Source organism: Microchirus variegatus, assembly GCF_963457635.1.
Source record: "Microchirus variegatus genome assembly, chromosome: 2".
NCBI lineage: Eukaryota > Metazoa > Chordata > Actinopteri > Pleuronectiformes > Soleidae > Microchirus > Microchirus variegatus.
Genome location: NC_139803.1, coordinates 43,087,622 through 43,107,630, shown reverse-complemented (window position 1 = coordinate 43,107,630; position 20,009 = coordinate 43,087,622). Strand labels below are relative to the sequence as shown.

The following is a 20,009-nucleotide window of genomic DNA, read 5'->3' as shown; positions in this document are numbered from 1 at the left end:
GCTCCTGGCCTCTCTTCTCTTGCCTTTTGTATCTGAGTTACGGGAAAAAAAACGGGGATCATACTTATTTTTTGTGTGAATGTTGGGAAATGTCGTAAACGGCTAACGTGTGTTCGGAAATGTCAACGTTTTTCATTTTAATGGAGCAAATAAAGCAGAAAAAATACGTTATTTATATCCCAAAGAATGACAAAAAACGTGTGTAGAAAGGTCCGTCTTTAATTGGTTCTGGTTGTGGTGACGTCAGAAAGTTGCTCTCAGGTTGTTTCTGGTGTTTTTCATCTCCACCTCCAGTTGACTGATTCTCACCTGTGGAGCAGAAGTTCTTAATTTTGCCATTATATAAGAAATGTCGCAATGTCTCCACCCTGCCAGCAGATGGTGCTATGCCCTCTTATCTCTAGGGACTTTCCTTTCGGGTTATTGTCATGTTCGTTCAGGGTCCGGCTCTTGTATCGAGTTTCGAGCCAATCGGTCGATGTGCGGCAGAATTACAGGGCACTTCCTGTTTCGTGGCGTAAATTTGCCCAAAATTCCGATGTTAGCCGTGGCAAATCTGCAAGACCTTTTTGAACTTCACTCTGTCTAAATTTTTTATGTTGCAACGATTAACCTACTAGTTTGTTAATTTACTGTCACCAAGTTCGTTGGACGCCAAATTCAAAATGGCCGACTTCCTGTCGAGTTAAGGCCGTGGTCGCGATAGACTTTTTTTGTCCGTCTTGGACTGTTGGACATGTTGCAAATCTGCGAGACCTTTTCATCTTTGTGTCTACGATTTTTATGTTGCTACGATTAACGTGCTCGACGTTTAACAAGTTCGTTAAATTACCGTCACCAAGTTCGATGGATGCCAAATTCAAAATGGCCGACTTCCTGTTGAGTTGAGGCCATGGTTGCGATAGACTTTTTTGTCCGTCTTGGGCTGTTGGACATGTTCCCACCGAGTTATGTGGAATTCGGTGCAACTTTGTCCTACCGGGTTTAACCTTTGTGGGTGCTACTTAGCCATTTTGCACCACTTTGATGTATTTTCCTAATTTTACAGATTTGTTAGCCAGTTCTGATTTGCGTTTCATCCGAACTTTGTGCGAATGCCTGTGCCCTAATTCGATTTTTCGGAATTCAGGCGCCCTTGAGCTCCGTTTAGACGCCGTATGCTTATATGTGATTTGATTAGCCAGCCTAAGGGGGTGGAGCTTATGTGTCGTGTTGATTGATACTGACTTCTTTCTGGTCCAGTTCTTCCCTCAGGCCTTTGATCTCGTCTTGTTGCTTGTAAAACGCCTGAAGGAGCTGAAAACACGCAGAAATTTCAAATTACAAACGGGACTCTGGCTTCGGTTTAGTTCTTATGCGACGCCTTACCTCGCTTTCAGGCGTCGGCGGCGGTCTCTCGGCGGGTTCGCAGCAGTGTGGCGTGCAGCAGTACATCCACAGCGGGATCTGGGTCTCGTCTGGCTGCCACCCCGGAAGGTCGCTCGCGTCTCGCGGGTATTTAGCGTCCTGGTACGATAGCTGCTCCTCAAGGAACGCCTGAAGAGAAACAGATCGTCCGGTTTATGGTACGTTCCTGTTCTAGTTGGGGTTGAAGACCAGATAATCGGTTCTACCTCTTCTATAAAGTCCACACTCAGTCCTGGGCCCCTCTGGAACCTGAGGTTGCTCAGCTGCCTCGCTAGCCCCTTCTCAGCAGGGGTTTCTGGGTAAGGATTAGCGACTTGACTCCCTGGTTTCAAGGACATCAGCGCCGGGCCTGAAAAAAAGACAAAGGGTTTTGTGATCCGTTGCCTGAAGTAACGGGTCACCGACCCATCAACCGTTTTTTTGGTTCGTAGGCGCTAATGAGCTAACTGACCCCTGTTAATCCCCGACAGCCACTCCTGAGCCGTCATGGCCGCCTGGTTTCCAGCTGTCATCGGATAAAGATCCTCCTGGAAAATCCCAGACTGCGAGAAGAGACAAGAAGAACAACTTGTTCTTTTGTCCTTCATTGTTTACCGTCGGTCTCATGAATAAATAACGCGTCGTTATGAACGAGGTGCAATGAATTTCAGCCCAAACCTCTTTCCTCGGTACGATCATCGACAGCGGCTCCACCAGGTCTTTGACGGCGATCAGACGGTAAAATCGGAAAACCTCGCAGGCGCCGACGTCCAGGCCGCGCTTTGGCATCACTCCTGAGTGGAAGTCGGACGACAAAGGACATTTGTAGCCACGAACAAACTCTTTATTCTCGACAGTTCAAAACAGCTAGCTGTATTGACTGGCTATCACAGTTAGCGTTAAACAACTCTATCAATCCAGTTCGATTTACCGGCTAACACGAGTGATAATATTGATTTAACTAGCATTAGTTTGTCTTTTAGCTATCAAGTTTGAGACTGGAGTTGAGGGTACGGCGACCTAGCTAGGCGCATTAGTTGGCTATGAGTCGCACAGTTGTTCTAGCCTTTGTTTTTCCTTATATATACATGTTACTGTCATCTATAGCACCTTTTTTGAAGTATTAACACACTAGAGCCTCAAATTGGTATTTTTTCTCAAACAGCTAGCTTGATGTTTTCGTCAAAATAAATGGTAGTATGCTAACATTAGCTGTTATTTTTTTTACAAGATCAGTCCATGTGATCTCCCGAAATGTTTTCATTTGTTTGTCTGAGGAAAAGTTTCCTAACTAACCGTTTTTTTCCCTTGCACTATATTAGCCTGCATGCTAGCTGGCGTTGACCCCAACATTTTACAATTTGGAAGCCAAGCACTTCTTGGATTCTGTTAGATAAATAGTTTGTGGTAAATATATAAAAACCTGAGACCTGGTTGTGGATCATCTTACCGAGTCCTTTCTGTGGCAGAACGGATCTGTACTCGGCCAAGAAGCTAATGTACGGTTTTTCGGCGCTCAGCTCGTAGTAGCGGATGTTGCCGTCGCCCTGCAGCACACAAAGCACCACAAACAGGGAGTTTGAAATTGGTTATTTTTGACACAATTGTGGTTAGTAAGATGTCCTTTTAAGGCCTCTACATACTCCGCCAGGACTGTGAGAAAATAAAAGGCGTCATTATTTTCTTGCCTCCCTCTTTTGGTGTCCGTCATTCACTATGAGCTAACTCTGTTCTTGTTTCTCTGTTCTCGTATGTACAGGCCTTGAGTCGGCAACCGAAAAAAACTGAAACAAACCTTTCCAGCCACGTAGAGCATGTGTGTGTCTGGGTCGTAGAATGGGAAGAGCACTCCGGCCGAACCGTCTAGATCCTCTTCGTACAGAGGCTCCGATAAGTCGCACTGCAACAGAAATCTTGATTACAACGCATTGAATTTGACCACAGGGAACGAGCAAGTTAGTTCACTGAGAAGATAACACAATTTTAAATAGGTTACCCATCAGATAGGGATGGGAACCCATCAGGTAGGGGATGGGAACCCATCAGGTTACCCATCAGGTAGGGATGGGAACCTGATGGGTAGGGGATAGGAACCCATCAGGTTACCCATCAGGTAAGGATCGGAACCCATCAGGTAGGGGATAGGAACCCATCAGGTAAGGATCGGAATCAATCAGGTTACCCATCAGGTCGAGATGGGAACCCATCAGGTTACCCATCAGGTAGGGGATGGGAACCCATCAGGTAGGGATGAGAACCCATCAGGTTACCCATCAGGTCGGGATGGGAACCCATCAGGTTACCCATCAGGTAAGGGATGGGAACCCATCAGGTTACCCATCAGGTCGGGATGGGAACCCATCAGGTTACCCATCAGGTAAGGGATGGGAACCCATCAGGTAGGGATGAGAACCCATCAGGTTACCCATCAGGTCGGGATGGGAACCCATAAGGTAGGGATCGGAACCAATCAGGTTACCCATCAGGTAGGGATGGGAACCAATGAGGTTATGGGGTGGGATGGGTAACCCTCTCCAACTCCAAATTAGCGAATAGAGTCAACAAGGGTATGGATAAGTATCAGTTTCAACAAAATCCTATAAATGCCGAGCTGCAGGAACCTGTCAACCATTCTATCTAACGTGTGTTGTGTCTTACAGGATCCCAGATGACGATCTGCCTGTGGTTCCACGGCGAGCTGCCGGTGGACAGAAGCAACCCTCCGATGTACAAGACCTTGCTGGCCCTGTGGGTCTTGTTGCTGGACACCTGCGGGAGGGGAGGGCGGGGGCGTTAAATAACGGTATGTAGTCCTTCTGTTTCCACAAGGATTGAGAACCAAAACCACACAAAACTGAACACGCACCTGTAAAATCTTCCCAGTCCGCGGGTCCAGGACCCGGACCCGCCTGTCTTTGGACGAGACCGCCAACCGGCTGCCGTCGCCGTTGAAGCTGACGGACAGCAGCAGCGTCTCAGGAGGGTATCGGTGGTAGATTGGCATCAGGACCACCCGCACCGGGCGCCTGACCACGGCACCGCCCTGAGACAAGTCCCACAGGAAGACCTGGGACGGGGAAACGCAAAGGCAGGACTGTTTTTGAGGGTGAGTTCCATAAATGTACTCAACCCCAGAAGGGGGTTATAGACGCTCTGTACCTTGTAGTCGTAGGCGGAGCTTAGCAGCAGGTTTTCAGCCGTTGGATGCCACTCAATAAGCCCCACCCTCCTGGAATGACCAATCAGAGTCTTCCTGGCCCGGGTTAAGTTCTGTTGGACGCCACAGTTCGGGATGTCCCAGATTTTAACCTGCATTTGCAAAAGTACGATAGTTTTAATTGAGCCGAACTTTGCGAGGACCTCGATTTGTATGACATTTACCGATATGACAATATGAACCTGAGACCAGTCTTTGAAGTGACAGTGACGGGTTTTTTTAAAAGTCTGGATGCATGAGGTCACGACACCACACTTCAAAACTCCGTACTGTCCCTTTAAAGACGAGACAAACCGTCAAAGGACAGTGCGTACGGTACAGTCCTCCGAGCACGAGGCGACGCAGTGGTCGTCAAACGGGTTCCACTTGATGTCCAGGACACGCCCACTGTGACCGCACACCCTGGGATGCTGAGGATCCACCCTCCCAGTCTGAGGCGTAACAATTATGTATATTAATATTTTTAAACTTAAATACGTTTGTGATTATTTGAAACCAACACATCTGCGATCGTAAAATTCGACGTGAAAATCAACCCTGGGACATCAGTCCAAATATAGCTACGTTAGTCCATTTTGATGCTAAGTAAAGTTAGCTAAAAGTGCTATATGTCAGTCCATATATAGCTAGGTTATTCTACTTTGATGCTAAACAAAGTTAGCTAATATTGCTTCACTGGCTCAGTTCAACTATAGCTAGGCTAGGCTGCTTTGATGCTAAGCAGAGTTAGCTAAAATTGCTTGATGTCTGAGTCCAAATACCGCTAGGTTAGTCTGTTTTGATGCTAAGCAAAGTTAGCTAATATTGCTTCACTGGCTCAGTTCAACTATAGCTAGGATAGGCTGCTTTGATGCTAAGCAGAGTTAGCTAAAAGTGCTATATATCTCAGTCCAAAAGTAGCTAGGTTATTCTACTTTAATGCTAAGCAAAGTTAGCTAATATTGCTTCACTGGCTCAATCCCTGGCCTAGTTCAACTATTGCGAGGCGAGGCTCTTTTGATGCTAAGCAAATTTAGCTAAATTGCTAGATGTCTCAGTCCAAATATGGCTCTGATTTGATGCTAAGTAAAGTTAGCTATATTGCTTCACTGGCTCAGTCCAGATATGGCTCAGATAGTCTGTGTTGATGCTAAGTAAAGTTAGCTAATATAGCTTCACTGGCTCAGTTCAACTATTGCGAGGCGAGGCTGTTTTGATGCTAAGTAAAGTTAGCTAAATTGCTAGATGGCTCAGTCCAAATATGGCTCTGTTTTGATGCGAAGTAAAGTTAGCTATATTGCTAAACTGGCTCAGAGCTACTAAAGCTAGGTTAGTCTGTTCTGATGCTAAGCAAAGTTAGCTAATATTGCGTCACTGGCTAAGTCCAAATATAGCTAGGTCAGTCTGTTAGCTATCTATGTTAAAAATAATTAAAAAAAATATTAAAAACAACACATTTTTAGTTTGTTTTTGGATAAACCAAGCTAGCTGTTAGCCTTGCTATCTTTTAGCAGTAAGCTAACCAACTGTTGTCATTAATCACAAAGAAATTCACACATATACATACATCATTTTTTTACTTTTAAAGAAAAGAAAAATCTGAAAACAACGTACGTGATGTATGGGCAGGACGAGAAAGGCCCCGCCCACAGCGCACTCCGTAACCACGGCGATGAAGCAGGGATTGGCCGAGCAGTGGTGGTTGTCGCGGACGCTGCGCGTGATCGGGACGCCGTCGTAGCTGTGCTCTTTGGTCGCCGCTTTCCCGAAAACCTGGCGAAACTTTGAGCATCGGAAAGACGAACGCCACGACATCTGCGCTCGAAAAACAAAAAGAGCCGGATTATCCCGTCACGGTCGTCTGGAAATTCAGACCATCGTCAATAATTCATAATCCCGTCATGATTGGCTTTTCATAATCCTATCAATAATTGATCGTTTTCTTTAATAACGCAGCGTCTTAATCTCCCGCGCAGCAGGTAATCCGATCAATCCGTCGTTCAGACGAGTCTTTGTTGTCTTTTAAATATTCAGGAGTTTCACACTCACTTCCTGTTGTTACAAATTGAACTTTGACCTTTACTGAGATCAGGGGAGAAAGGTTTAATCCTGGGTTTAACTCCAGGATTATTTAATTGTAGGGTTCAACCCCAAAACATTGATTTTTAACTTCAGGATTAAACCTGACTTGGATTTTTTTAAATTTAAGGATTAAACCCAACAAAAAAGGACATTCAATTTCAGATTAATCTGAAAAAATATAGATTTTTTTCTTTTTTTAAATTAAATATCTTTAATTTAAGGATTAAACATGAAAAAAGGTTTTTGTTAATTCAGGATTAAACTGAAAACACGACTTGATTTAAACTTCAGGATTAAAAAGAAAACATCAAGGATTAAACTCAACAAAAAGCATATTCAACTTCAGATTAAACCGAAAACATAGATTTTTTTACTTCAATAAACATCTTTAATTTAAGGATTAAACCTGAGAAATGATTAACTTCAGGATTAAAATTATAACATTTGATATTTTTTCTATCTGATCGAGATTAAACCCGACAACGTGGATTTTAAATTTAGGGATTAAACCCAAAATTTGAAATTCAATTTTAAGGATTAAACCTGAGAAGATGTTTGTTTGGTTTGATTGTTTGTTTTCAGATTAAGATTATTAACTTCAGATTAAACCGGAAACAGATTTTTAAATTCAGTATCAAAAAACATCTTTAATTTAAGGATTTATACTGAAAACATGGATAAACAACATTAGGATTAAACAGCAAAAAAAACCACTTTTTTTTGCTGTCTGACGTCTGTTTAATCTCATCGTTTCTCTATAATTTGTTAATAATCCTTCTACTTTTTTCTTTTTTGTTAATCTGTCAATGGAGCTTTTCAAAATAAAAGACAGAGAAGGTTCCAGTCTTACCTCAGATTCAGGTTTACAGGAGTCGCTGAGTTCACCGTCAGCTCTGCACCTACAACTGTTTGTGTGTGTGTGTGTGTGTGTGTGTGTGTGTGTGTGTGTGTGTGTGTGTGTGTGTGCGCACTCCTTCCTGATCTATGGCATCTACTTTCTTGCTTCCAAATTAGCGACGCCGTTTATGCGCGACTGCACGCGCACAAACAACCCTCTGCATCTGATACTGCTGACACACACACACACACACACACACACACACACACACACACACACACACACACACACACACACACACAGCAGATATGACATCATTAAAGCATCGACTCTTTGTGTCGCCATGTATTTAAATTTAAATTTTTAAATTTGACGGCCACGCCCACAACACCGTGTAAGAGATCAAAAAGTCACTGTCAATGCTAAGCTACACCATTAGAAAGAGTTACATTTGCACACACACACCAATGAGTGACAGTGAATTTGACCTGCCGTATTTAAGCTATCCTGTCCCGGGGATTTGAACCTGCAACCCTCTGGCCACAATCCCAATTCCCTTCCAGTTGGTCACCCTGGAAACATAGTCGTTAAGTTCAGCAAAGTTAGCTAATATTGCCTCACTGGCTCAGTTCAAGTAATGCGAGGCTAGGCTGTTTTGATGCTAAGCAAAGTTAGCTAAATTGCTTGATGGCTCAGTCCAAATATGGCTCTGTTTTGATGCTAAGTAAAGTTAGCTATATTGCTATACTGGCTCAGTTCTACTAAAGCTAGGTTAGTCTGTGTAGCTTAGCAATGCTAATTAGAAATAACTCATTATATACTCATAGAATGAGTTATTTTTGCACACACACCAATGAGTGACAGTGAATTTGACCTCCGTATTTAAGCTATCCTGTCCCGGGGATTTGAACCGGCAACCCTCTGGCTACAATCCCAATTCCCTTCCACTTGGCCACCCTGGAAACATAGTCGTTAAGTTCAGCAAAGTTAGCTAATATTGCTTCACTGGCTCAGTTCATGTAATGTGAAGCTAGGCTGTTTTGATGCTAAGCAAAGTTAGCTAAATTGCTAGATATCTCAGTCCAAATATGGCTCTGTTTTGATGCTAAGTAAAGTTAGCTATATTGCTAGACTGACTCAGTCCAGATCTGGGTCAGATAGTCTGTTTTGATGCTAAGCAAAGTTAGCTAATATTGCTTCACTGACTCAGTTGAACTATTGCGAGGCTAGGCTGTTTTGGTGCTAAGTAAAGTTAGCTAATATTGCTTGATGGCTCAGTCCAAATATGGCTCTGTTTTGATGCTAAGTAAAGTTAGCTATATTGCTATACTGGCTCAGTTCTACTAAAGCTAGGTTAGTCTGTGTAGCTTAGCAATGCTAATTAGAAATAACTCATTATATACTCATAGAATGAGTTATTTTTGCACACACACCAATGAGTGACAGTGAATTTGACCTCCGTATTTAAGCTATCCTGTCCCGGGGATTTGAACCTGCAACCCTCTGGCTACAATCCCAATTCCCTTCCACTTGGCCGTGCTCAACCCTGGAAACATAGTCGTGAAGTTTAAAAACGCGCTCAGCTCTAGTCTTTCCGTCATCTGTCTGTTCGCCCATTTGCTGCAATCTGAAACTTCCCCACCAGGTGGCACTAAACCAACACTCCACGTTGACATGTTAGCATGAGCTAATGATATCTGGTAATGTTGGTCATGGGAACGTGATCGTACGTTTTAAAAACAAACATCCTCTGGAGGTTCGATCCCCGCATCCTCTTGTCCCCGACATCTTCCTAGCGTCTTTGCTAGCGGAGCGCGAACAAGCGAATGTAGCACAAAAGGCTTAGAGTGGCCGTAAAAAGACAGTATTATTTTATTGTGAATGTACAGGACGTTAAAGTCATGTGATCGGTTGTCCGAATCAGATGGCAAATCCCGTCCTCGGCAGCCGTCAGTTTGGGGGCGGGGCGTCGCCCTCCAGAGCGTCGGCGATCGTGGCGCAGAGCTGAGCGAACGACGGGCGCTCCTCCGGTCTCTGTGTTTGCGACAAAACGTTAAAAAACAGATCATTCTAAAGAAAATCGGGTCTTTTCGTCTTTTTTTTTTTCAACAACATTTTCCGTCGATTCTCACCTCGTGCCAGCACCGCTGCATGATGTCATAAATAGAGGGCGTGGCCTGTTTGGGGCGGTACAGACGGCGTCCCTGAGACACCAAGGCCACCACCTCGTGATTCTGGTGCTGGTCGAACGGCATGCGACCCTCGGTGAAAACCTCCCACATCAACACACCTGCAAACAAAAAAATTACACGTCCGATTCTGCGTCGTATTCCCCCCCCCCCCCCACAACTTTGATGACGCGCCCGCGTTTACGTTTGCGTAGTTTTCTCACCGTAGGACCAGACGTCCGACATGCTGCTGTACTTGCAGAAGTTGAAGACCTCGGGCGGCGACCACTTCACGGGGAACTTGGCGCCGGACGAGCTGGTGTACTGGTTGTCCAACACGTACCTGCGGGGAAAAGGCGACGCATTTCGGGCAAATTGAAGTTGGCGCAAAAGCCTGGTTGTGGGCGGAGCCTATTTCCTATTTAACGTAAGCTTTTAGAATGTTGGATGTCACAAGGGGGCAACCCTCTGGCTACAATCCCAATTCCCTTCCACTCGACCATGCGTCTTCTGTCCGTTTGCCCATTAGCTGCAATCTGAAACTTCCCCACGAGGTGGCACTAAACCAACACTCATTGGTTAACATGTTAGCTAATGATATTTAGTAATGTTGTCCATGGGAATGTGATCGTACAAACATCCTCTCCCCCCCGCATCCTCTTGTCCTTGTGCAACCGAACCCCGACTTCTTCCTAGCGTCATTGCTAGCGGAGCTTGAACAAGCGAATGTAGCATAAAAGGCTAAGACATGCTGCTGTACTTGCAGAAGTTAAAGATTTCGGGCGGCGACCACTTCACAGGGGAACTTGGCGCCGGACGAGCCGGTGTTCTGGTTGTCCAACACGTACCTGCGGGGAAAACGCGGCGCATTTCGGGCAAAATGAAGTTGGCGCATAAAGCCCGGTTGTGGGCGGAGCCTATTTAACGTAAGCTTTTAGAATGTTGGATGTCACAAGGGGGCAACCCTCTGGCTACAATCCCAATTCCCGTCCACTTGACCATGCGTCTTCTGTCCGTTTGCTGCAATCTGAAACTTCCCCACCAGGTGGCACTAAACCAACATTCATTGGTTAACATGTTAGCATGTTAGCTAATATCTAGGAATGTTGTCCATGGGAATGTGATCGTACAAACATCCTCTCCCCCCCGCATCCTCTTGTCCTTGTGCAACCGAACGCCGACTTCTTCCTAGCGTCTTTGCTAGCATAGCGTGAACGAGCGAATGTAGCATAAAAGGCTAAGACATGCTGCTGTACTTGCAGAAGTCAAAGACCTCGGGCGGCGACCACTTCACAGGGGAACTTGGCGCCGGACGAGCTGGTGTACTGGTTGTCCAACACGTACCTGCGGGGAAAACGTGGCGCATTTCGGGCAAATTGAAGTTTGCCGCAAAAGCCTGGTTGTGGGCGGAGCCTATTTAACGTAAGCTTTTAGAATGTTGGATGTCACAAGGGGGCAACCCTCTGGCTACAATCCCAATTCCCGTCCACTTGACCATGCGTCTTCTGTCCGTTTGCCTATTAGCTGCAATCTGAAACTTCCCCACCAGGTGGCACTAAACCAACACTCATTGGTTAACATGTTAGCATGTTAGCTAATGATACCTAGTAATGTTGTCCATGGGAATGTGATCGTACGAACATCCTCTCCCCCCCGCATCCTCTTGTCCTTGTGCAACCGAACCCCGACTTCTTCCTAGCGTCATTGCTAGCGGAGCTTGAACAAGCGAATGTAGCATAAAAGGCTAAGACATGCTGCTCTACTTGCAGAAGTTAAAGATTATGGGCGGCGACCACTTCACGGGGGAACTTGGCGTCGGACGAGCCGGTGTTCTGGTTGTCTAACACGTACCTGCGGGAAAAACGTGGACATTTCGGGCAAATTGAAGTTGACGCAAATGCCTGGTAGTGGGCGGAGCCTATTTAACGTAAGCTTTTAGAATGTTGGCTGTCACAAGGGGGCAGTGTCGCCAATACTTGAAGCGAGGCAACCGTGACACACCACATTATAACTTCCTCCACCTTTGCCATGTTTGTTGTTCTTGACTCCGAGCTGCCCTCTAGTGGATGCATTGCTTAACGCCCCAACGTAAAAAAAGAGACATCTTTTTGTACGTGAAAAACGCAGTGTCGGGAAGCCCTACCTACCTGGCCATGCCGAAGTCGGACACCTTCACGACCAGAGTGTCGTTCACCAAACAGTTTCTGGCAGCCTTCGGAAAAAAAGATAGAGGGAAGGAATCGTGAGGAAAAAATCGTTAAAAATAACGTTATTTTCGTCAACGTAATGATGGGAAAGGCCTCAAGGATTAAGGGTGAATTCCAATTCTTTGCTTAACCCTCAATCTCAAGTTTAAGGGCCGTACCACCCTTGGGAGCAAGGGCTACCCAGAATGCATTGCATGTTTTGCCATAACAAAGATGGACGCCGAAAGCAGCGAAGCGAGTACGCTACAAATGAAGTATTTTCTTTGTTAATAGAGACATAAAAACGATGAAAACCATTGTATTATCTTAGTTTAGGCCCATGTTATGGATTACTGACGTCATTGTTGCGTAACATTTATTTTTAATTTTTTTTACGATCTTTTGTCAATAGCCGGCCGGTGCGGACAAGCAATGGTTTGCTAGCGTTTAACTTATAACTAACTGATAGGTTATTACAGATGACGTAAATGTCTTCTTCTTCTTCTTCTTCTTTTTTGGAGTTGACGGACTGGACGCAGCGTCTTTCGCGTTATTCTGCCCCCTACAGTCTGAAGACGTATCTGCATTTAAGGGGTGTCCCATGTGGGTGTCCCATCCCACTTGGTTTTGAGGCCAGTTAAGATTAAGGGTTGAGATTGAGGGTTAAGATAGGAATTGGAATTGGCCCTTAATCCTCAATCTTAACTGGCCCTCAAAACCAAGTGTTGAGGGTTATTTTGTCACTTAGAAATGGGACACCCCTTAAATGCAGATACGTCTTCAGACTGTAGGGGGCAGAATAACGCCAAAGCTGCGTCCAGTCTGTCAACAATGACGTCAGTAATCCATAATATGGGCCTAAACTAAGATAATACAATGGTTTTCATCATTTTTATATCTTTATTAACAAAGAAAATACTTCATTTGTAGCGCACTCGTTTCGCTGCTTTCGGCGCCATCTTTGCTATGTCAAAACATGCAATGCATTCTGGGTAGCCCTTGCTCCCAAGGGTGGTCTCGGAAAATCTCAATATTGAGGGCGATACAGCCCTTAAAATTGACCCTCAACTTATTTTTTCTGAGAATCGGGACAGCACTTGCACTAGAGGGAGCGCGCATTTTTGAGATTGAGGGTTAAGCAAGGAATTGGAATTCACCCTAAGATAGGAATTGGAATTGGCCCCAAACCCTTGGACACGCAGGTGTTACCAGGTCTCTGTGGATGAACCCGTTGGCCTCCAGGTGCTCCATCCCCTCGCTGACGTCCAGACAGATGCTCAGCAGGGACCCCGGGCTGAAGCCGCCCTGCCGCTGCCGCAGGAAGTTGAGCAGGCAACCCTGCTCCATGAACTCCGTGATGATGTAGATCGGCCGCCGCTGGCTGCAAACGCCGTACAGCTGCACCAGCTTCGGGTGGGACAGTTTCCTGGAGAGAGAAGGTCGCGAGTTAGACGCCAGGACCTGCACAGGTCCCGCAGAAGACCCCGGGAGTTTGAGGAGGATGAGCAGTTCCTCGAGTTTAGACCCTCCTCACATCATGACCTTGGCCTCCTCGATGAAGTCCTCCTCGTACATGGCTCCCTCTCGGATGCTCTTGATCGCCACCTTGTGCTGAGCGCGCCACTTCCCGAGCCTCACCACGCCAAACTGACCGCAGCCCAACTCCTTCATGAAGGTCAGCTCGCCGGGGTCGATCTCCCACTTCTCTGCGGAGGGTAGAAGAAGAAGAACGGGGTGAAGCTAACCGGGGCAGTTCTCAACGCGGCTTCCCGAGCGAGGACTTACCGTAACTGAAGCCGGCGGTGGACGGAGCGGATTTGTTCTGTTTTCCCACAGGATACCGGAGCCTCGCGACGAGACCTTGCACAAGGGCACAAAGACAAAGGATGAAGCTCCTTCACAAACATCCATGAACCTGCTGTTCCTTCTGCCCGGCAGCTCCATCTTCATCGTCCTGAAGACCTGGTCGCGTCTACGACTAAATGAAATGCGGTCGTGTGCGGGTTCACCTGCTGCGTTGTGCTTGTGGTAGTCGATCAGCTCGGGGATGGAGTCAAACAGGTGTTTCTCAGCCAGGTAAAACAGAGGCGGCGAACCGTGCGTCTTCTTTATGTGGTAATGTTTTATCGCCGTGCCTCCATCTCTGTGAACACACACGCACCGCGAGAGTTAAGTACGGTGGCCCCTGAGGTGCAAAACGCAAATCAAAACATCCATAGGTTAAAAACACGGACTGTGCAATGAGCGACGACACTGGTCGATCGCGGGAAACGTCGTTTTTTTTTTAGTTGCGTTTCCGTTTTTGATGTGCAATTCCGTTGTGTTGTCTGCTTTTTTGTTTGCGTTTTATGATTTGCGTTTCCGTTGTGAGATAATGTTGTTGTGTTAAATGCTTTTGTTTTTGTGTTTTCTGCTTGGGGGGGGGGGGGGGTTCTGTGTGTGTCTGTATGTGCACTTCTACATTGAACGGAAGCTCTTTTGTGTTTTCTGCTTTTGTGTTTGCGTTGTGTGATTCGGTTTGCGTTGTGAGTTAATGTTTTCGTGGTTTCTGCTTTTGCATTTGCGTTGTGTGATTTGTGTTTGCGTTGTGAGTTAATGTTTTCGTGTTTTCTGCTTTTGCGTTTGCGATGTGTGACTTGTGTTTGCGTTGTGAGTTAATGTGTTCGTGTTTTCTGCTTTTGTGTTTGCGTTGTGAGTTAATGTTTTTGTGTTTTCTGCTTTTGTGTTTGCGTTGTGATTTGTGTTTGCGTTGTCAGTTAATGTTTTCGTGTTTTCTGCTTTTGTGTTTGCGTTGTGAGTTAACATTTTTGTGTTTTCTGCTTTTGTGTTTGCGTTGTGAGTCACTGTTTTCGTGTTTTCTGCTTCTGTGTTTTTTTCGTGTGAGTCACTGTTTTCGAGTTTTCTGCTTTAGCGTTTCCGTTTTCAGTTAATGTTTTTGTGTTTTGGATTTGCGTTTGTGTTTTTTGATTTGCGTTTGTGTTTTTTGATTTGTGTTTGTGTTTTGTAATTTGCGCTTGTGTTTTGCACCTCAGGGCCACCGTAGTTAAGACATTCTTGACGCTAACATGTTTGGAGCTGGACGCGACGAAGGTTTACTCACCCGACGGCGGACTTGGCGTAAAGCGAGACCGTGTAGGTCCCCGGAGTGCTGGAGTCTCTGACAATGAAGGCGCCTTCTTTGTCCTGAGAGGGGCGACAAGGAGCAACAATGTGTAGCATATCAAAAGCGAACCATGCATTCAGAGTTAGCGTCCTGACTTGCACGCTCACCTCTTTCTTCAGCAGCTCCTCTGCCTTGTTCCTGTTGACGTGTTTACTGTACCAGCTGCAACAAAGAAATAAATAATTCGGTAAAAATGTAAGCATTCATAGCCGGAACAAGAGCAAAGGTAAAAAAAATTGGCTAAACTCACACAAACTGCACCAGGTTCCCTGATTTCTTCTCCGTCACGTAGTTACTGGGGATGTAGCCTGTCTCGCTGTGACACACACACACACACACACACAATTGCAGTGTTTCAAAGTGAGGGACTGAAAGATAATCCCGCCGTTAAATGTGTCTCATTTTTTTTAACGACTTGGACGCGCAAGCTAGCATGCTAGTGCTAGGCTAACGTTTGTGTGACAAAAGGAATGGGCTTAAAGGAAAAGATCGTCAGTTGGGAAACCTTTTTCGTAGACGAATGCCCAATTCTGTGAGGACTAAATAATTTCAACATGCTAACCTCCCGTCCACAAAATCAGCTTAAAATTGCGTCATGCTAATAACGTAGAAAGTAGATTCAGTAACTTCCTGTTACGCTCACCCAAACTTGTTCCGCGCCTTGTACCAGTTGACGTCGCACTTTTCCAGGATGACGTATTCCGCGCCTTTGACCAAACTCAGGTCGTGCGTCTCGGTGCCGGGGAAGTCGTACAAAGCTACCACCACCTGCTCTTCATCGTCGTCGCCATCGGGGGGCGCTGGGAGGGGAATATTAGGACGTTGCTGCAGGAAGGAAGGAAGGAAAAAAAACAGGAGGTCACGTTCTCCCGCACTGAAAGAAAATCTACGTTTTCAGATTGTGGTGACCCATGAGCTGCTGGTCCACTGCTGCCCCCGTGTGGTAACTTTGTGACACTGAGTCTGAATCATATATTTCACTTATTTAAGTCACGAAATACCACATTTGAACTTGAGTGATGGAGGCAGGAGAACATTTTTCTAAGATATCATAAACCGGATTTGTTTCAAGCTAGTTGTCGCTGTAGGGGGCGCTCAAGGCCCAGATACCTTGTAGTGTGTGTGTGTGTGTGTGTGTGTGTGTGTGTTGCAGTTACCCGCTTGTCCTTGCGTTCCCCTCGAGGAATCGGGGGTAAAGGTTTCCTGGAAACTAGAAAAGAGGATGGAAAAGAGATTTGACCTTTGACCTCCTGTTGCTAACCCGTTTTTAGGGTCGTTTCTTTGACATGATATTATTGCCGCAGCTGCAGCTGTTTGAAAGAAACAGCTCAGCAGTTTGTGTCATTTCCTGTTTTTTTTTCCTTCTTCCTTACACTCGGTGAACCAACTGTCTGCACGACACGCGTTCAAAACATAACATCGTAAAGAAAAACAAAACAAAAACAACGTATAGTTTTTAGTCTTACTGTCTCCAAACGGGTTGTACTCCTCACAACCCGGAGCTTGTTTATCGGCCTGCCCGCAGCAAAGCCACGCCCCGTCCTGCCAGAACTGGGGGTGAAACTTTGTCAAGACCGTCTGGTTGTCTTTGATCTCTGCACACACACACACACACACACACAATGTCCACCCGTTAGCTCAGAGCTAGCCTGTTTAAACATCATCATCCACTTATGTCCGCGTTAGCATGTGCGGACCCCGACGCAGACGTTGGCGTACAGTCCAAAAACATTTGACTTTATGGAGCGCACGCGTCGTCTGCTCGCGCTACTTTTGCGCAAATATACGCAAAATCTCGAAAGGTCCGGATAATGTATCGGAGGTGGCGAGCGCATGGCATGGTTGAGTAAGAATGGGTAAACTTAGAGAGGGTGGGGCATAATGTTAGCAAGTTAGTCAGACTTCACATGCTATTAGCATGACATTAGCTTCGCTGGTTGAAATAGCTGGGTGTCATCTGCGTAGCGGTGATACAGAAAAGTTGATTTTGGTGTATATTGCAAAGAAAAAGGGCCCCAGCACTGAGCTTTGGGGGCCAGAACATTTCACAGTTTTTAATTTAGAGTTGATTAAATTAAAGGCGCCACATGTAAGAATGTGGCCAAAAACGGTTACTACATTCAAATTCAAAACACCGAGGTCTTTTTAGGTTTCGTTCACTGACGTAACTGGCAACCCGTGGTTGCTCTGCAGCTGAGACTCTACTGACTGCAATGATTGGTAGACGGCGGTAGGTGGCGCCACATGACGCCAAAACATGATTTCATAACATAAACATGATTTGCAGTCTGCAAAATGTTTTTTTTTATGCAAATATTTTGTCTGTACTGTTGTTGTTGGTGAGTTCAGTTTGTTATATGAACATTATTCCTGAGTCTCTGTGACATATTAGGAGGATTTCATCATTTATTACATAATGCACCTTTAATTGTAAAAGTGAAATTACACATTTTTAAAATGACTGTAAAAAGTCATAAAATACACAAAAAAACCTACTTAAAGGCGCCATATGTAAGAATGTGGACAAAAACGGTTACTACAGTCAAATTCAAAAACACCGAGGTCTTTTAGGTTTCGTTCACTGACGTAACTGGCAACCTGTGGTTGCTCGGCAGCTGAGACTCTACTGACTGCAATGATTGGTAGACGGCGGTAGGAGGCGCCACATGACGCCAAAACACGATTTGCAGTCTGCAAAAAAAAAAAATTTTATGCAAATATTTTGTCTGTACTGTTGTTGTTGGTGAGTTCAGTTTGTTATATGAACATTATTCCTGAGTCTCTGTGACATATTAGGAGGATTTTATGGCCTTTAGTTGCTTTAGATTTATTACATAATGCACCTTTAAGCAAATTTATTGACTGAAACGTACAACAGTGGTGGTTTCGGTGAAGGTGTTGCTCTCCTAGCTTTGCGTTCGTGTCTTTAAAGTTGCGAAATCCTCGCTTTTACAAGCGACGGCGCAAGAAAAACCATCGAAATGACGTCCGCGAATTTGATCTCGAGCAGAAAAACTCTGTCCAAACATGACGATGACGTTCTCGTGGCCTCTGTGAGAAAAGATCTGACACCAGAGGTTTCCAGAAAGACGAGTGGAAACAGTGGCGGGGGGGGGCTGTGAGAGAAAAGTGGTGTTTGGTGTGTGTGGTTGAAATGGTCGGTGTGAAAACATCTCTGCAGCTGTAACCCTAACACAGTCCTGTGGACGATCGTACGCTCGCTTTAAAAACTGACCTTCTTTCAGACTCTGGACCCACAAACTCCTGCTGTCGTGACTTGGAGCGAAAACATAAAGTGTGCTAGCGTTGTACACCACCTGGACGAAGACACAGACAGATGCTAAACGTTAAATACCACTAGTTCAGGGGAAACCGAAAGTAAAATACTACGATGCAACACTTTTACGCTTCAATCGACCGGACGCTAGATGCGTGAAATCTTGAATTCGTTTGCCGCGCTCACGCTCACCTGAAAAGGGTATTTGTTATGGCAGGGGATGATTTCTCCGCCGCTCTTGACGATCTCCACACATCTGACGCTGCTCAGCTCAATCGACCCTCGTCGGAACTTCTTCTGCGGGAAGGAGATGGCGCACAAACGTTTAGCGGGCTACGCGGTCGGCGTAGCGGTTAGCGCTCTCGTCGCAGAGACCACGGTCGGAACGAGGGTTCTTTCTGCGTGGAGCTTGCATGTTCTCCTACAGAAGATGACGGTGTGCGACACACTTCACCTGCCGTTTTTGATAAATTAGCTAGCTAGCTTACTTTACGATGCTATACCCCGAAAGACAAGAACAGGAAATGGCTATTCTTGGTCTGTCCAAAGTTCAGATGTTCCTATGCGCCCAATCAAACCACCCAACAATAGCAGACCCCTTGCTAGCTCCGCTAATCTTGCTAGGACCTGCTCCGACGTTAGCTTCGCTGGTTGAAATAGCTGGGTGTCATCTGCATAGCGGTGATGCAAAAAGTTGATTTTGGCGTATATTGCAAATAAAAAGGGCCCCAGCACTGAGCTTTTGATAAATTAGCTAGCTAGCTTACTTTTACGATGCTATACCCCTAAACAGGAAATGGCTATTCTTGGTCTGTCCAAAGTTCAGATTTTCCGTTCCTATGAGCCCAATCAAACCACCCAACAATAGCCGACCCCTTGCTGGCTCTGCTAATCTTGCTAGGACCTGCTCCGACGTTAGCTTCGCTGGTTGAAATAGCTGGGTGTCATCTGCATAGCGGTGATACAAAAAGTTGATTTTGACGTATATTGCAAATAAAAGGGCCCCAGCACTGAGCTTTTGATAAATTAGCTAGTTAGCTTACTTTACGATGCTACACCCCTAAACAGGAAATGGCTATTCTTGGTCTGTCCAAAGTTCAGATGTTCCTATGAGCCCAATCAAACCACCCAACAATAGCGGACACCTTGCTAGCTCTGCTAGTCTTGCTAGGACCTGTATCAAGCAGTTTCTATGCTAAGCTAACACGGTTTGCGCTTCTCTCCTCGGTGTTGTCGTGTGTTATCATGTAAACAAATGTACGAACTGCATCTCCAATGAAACATTATTATTATTATTATTATATTACCACGATAAATGCAAGTAACGTAAAAAGATCACCTCGGGTTTTCCGTCGTAGTACGCTAACCGGCTCGTCGTTAGCACAAACAGCCGCTCCTTGTAGTTGAGAGGCGACGTCCTCCTCTTCTGCTGAGAACGCTTGATGAGGGTCTCCTCCAGTAGCAGCCCCTCGCTCATGGCTGCGCCTTCAGCCCATTGGTGGTCTTTGTCACGACGTGAGGGGGAGGAGCCTAGCTGTGACCAGATTTGCAATCATTTATAATATAATATAATTCACTGCCTTTATATATAGTTGTTGATCATCTGCATATACAGTAATTCACTGTCTTTATATATATATATATATATATATATATATATATAGTTGTTGATCGTCTGCATATACAGTAATTCACTGTCTTTATATATATATA

The 20,009-nt window shown here is 45.4% G+C and overlaps 2 protein-coding genes across 2 annotated transcripts; both read right to left on the bottom strand.

Annotated features, from left to right (window-relative positions):
* Positions 1–243: 243 nt before the first annotated feature.
* On the bottom strand, positions 244–6,397 carry coro2ab (coronin 2Ab; the record flags this gene model as incomplete). Its single annotated transcript, XM_083910013.1, has 13 exons — positions 244–309; positions 1,228–1,296; positions 1,369–1,536; positions 1,614–1,756; positions 1,859–1,949; positions 2,065–2,180; positions 2,837–2,933; positions 3,182–3,286; positions 4,045–4,155; positions 4,253–4,453; positions 4,546–4,695; positions 4,918–5,034; positions 6,197–6,397. 13 exons carry the CDS (start codon positions 6,395–6,397, stop codon positions 244–246), a joined length of 1,635 nt encoding a protein of 544 aa, XP_083766139.1.
* A 3,055-nt stretch (positions 6,398–9,452) lies between these two features.
* Positions 9,453–19,773, bottom strand: tec (tec protein tyrosine kinase; the record flags this gene model as incomplete). Its single annotated transcript, XM_083910010.1, has 17 exons — positions 9,453–9,536; positions 9,635–9,792; positions 9,895–10,013; positions 11,818–11,882; positions 13,066–13,282; positions 13,391–13,562; positions 13,642–13,716; positions 13,866–13,999; positions 14,957–15,039; positions 15,127–15,181; positions 15,270–15,335; positions 15,663–15,844; positions 16,177–16,229; positions 16,486–16,614; positions 18,255–18,336; positions 18,489–18,593; positions 19,636–19,773. The coding sequence occupies 17 exons, from the start codon at positions 19,771–19,773 to the stop codon at positions 9,453–9,455; spliced, it is 1,917 nt and encodes a 638-aa protein (XP_083766136.1).
* Between the last annotated feature and the right edge of the window lie 236 nt (positions 19,774–20,009).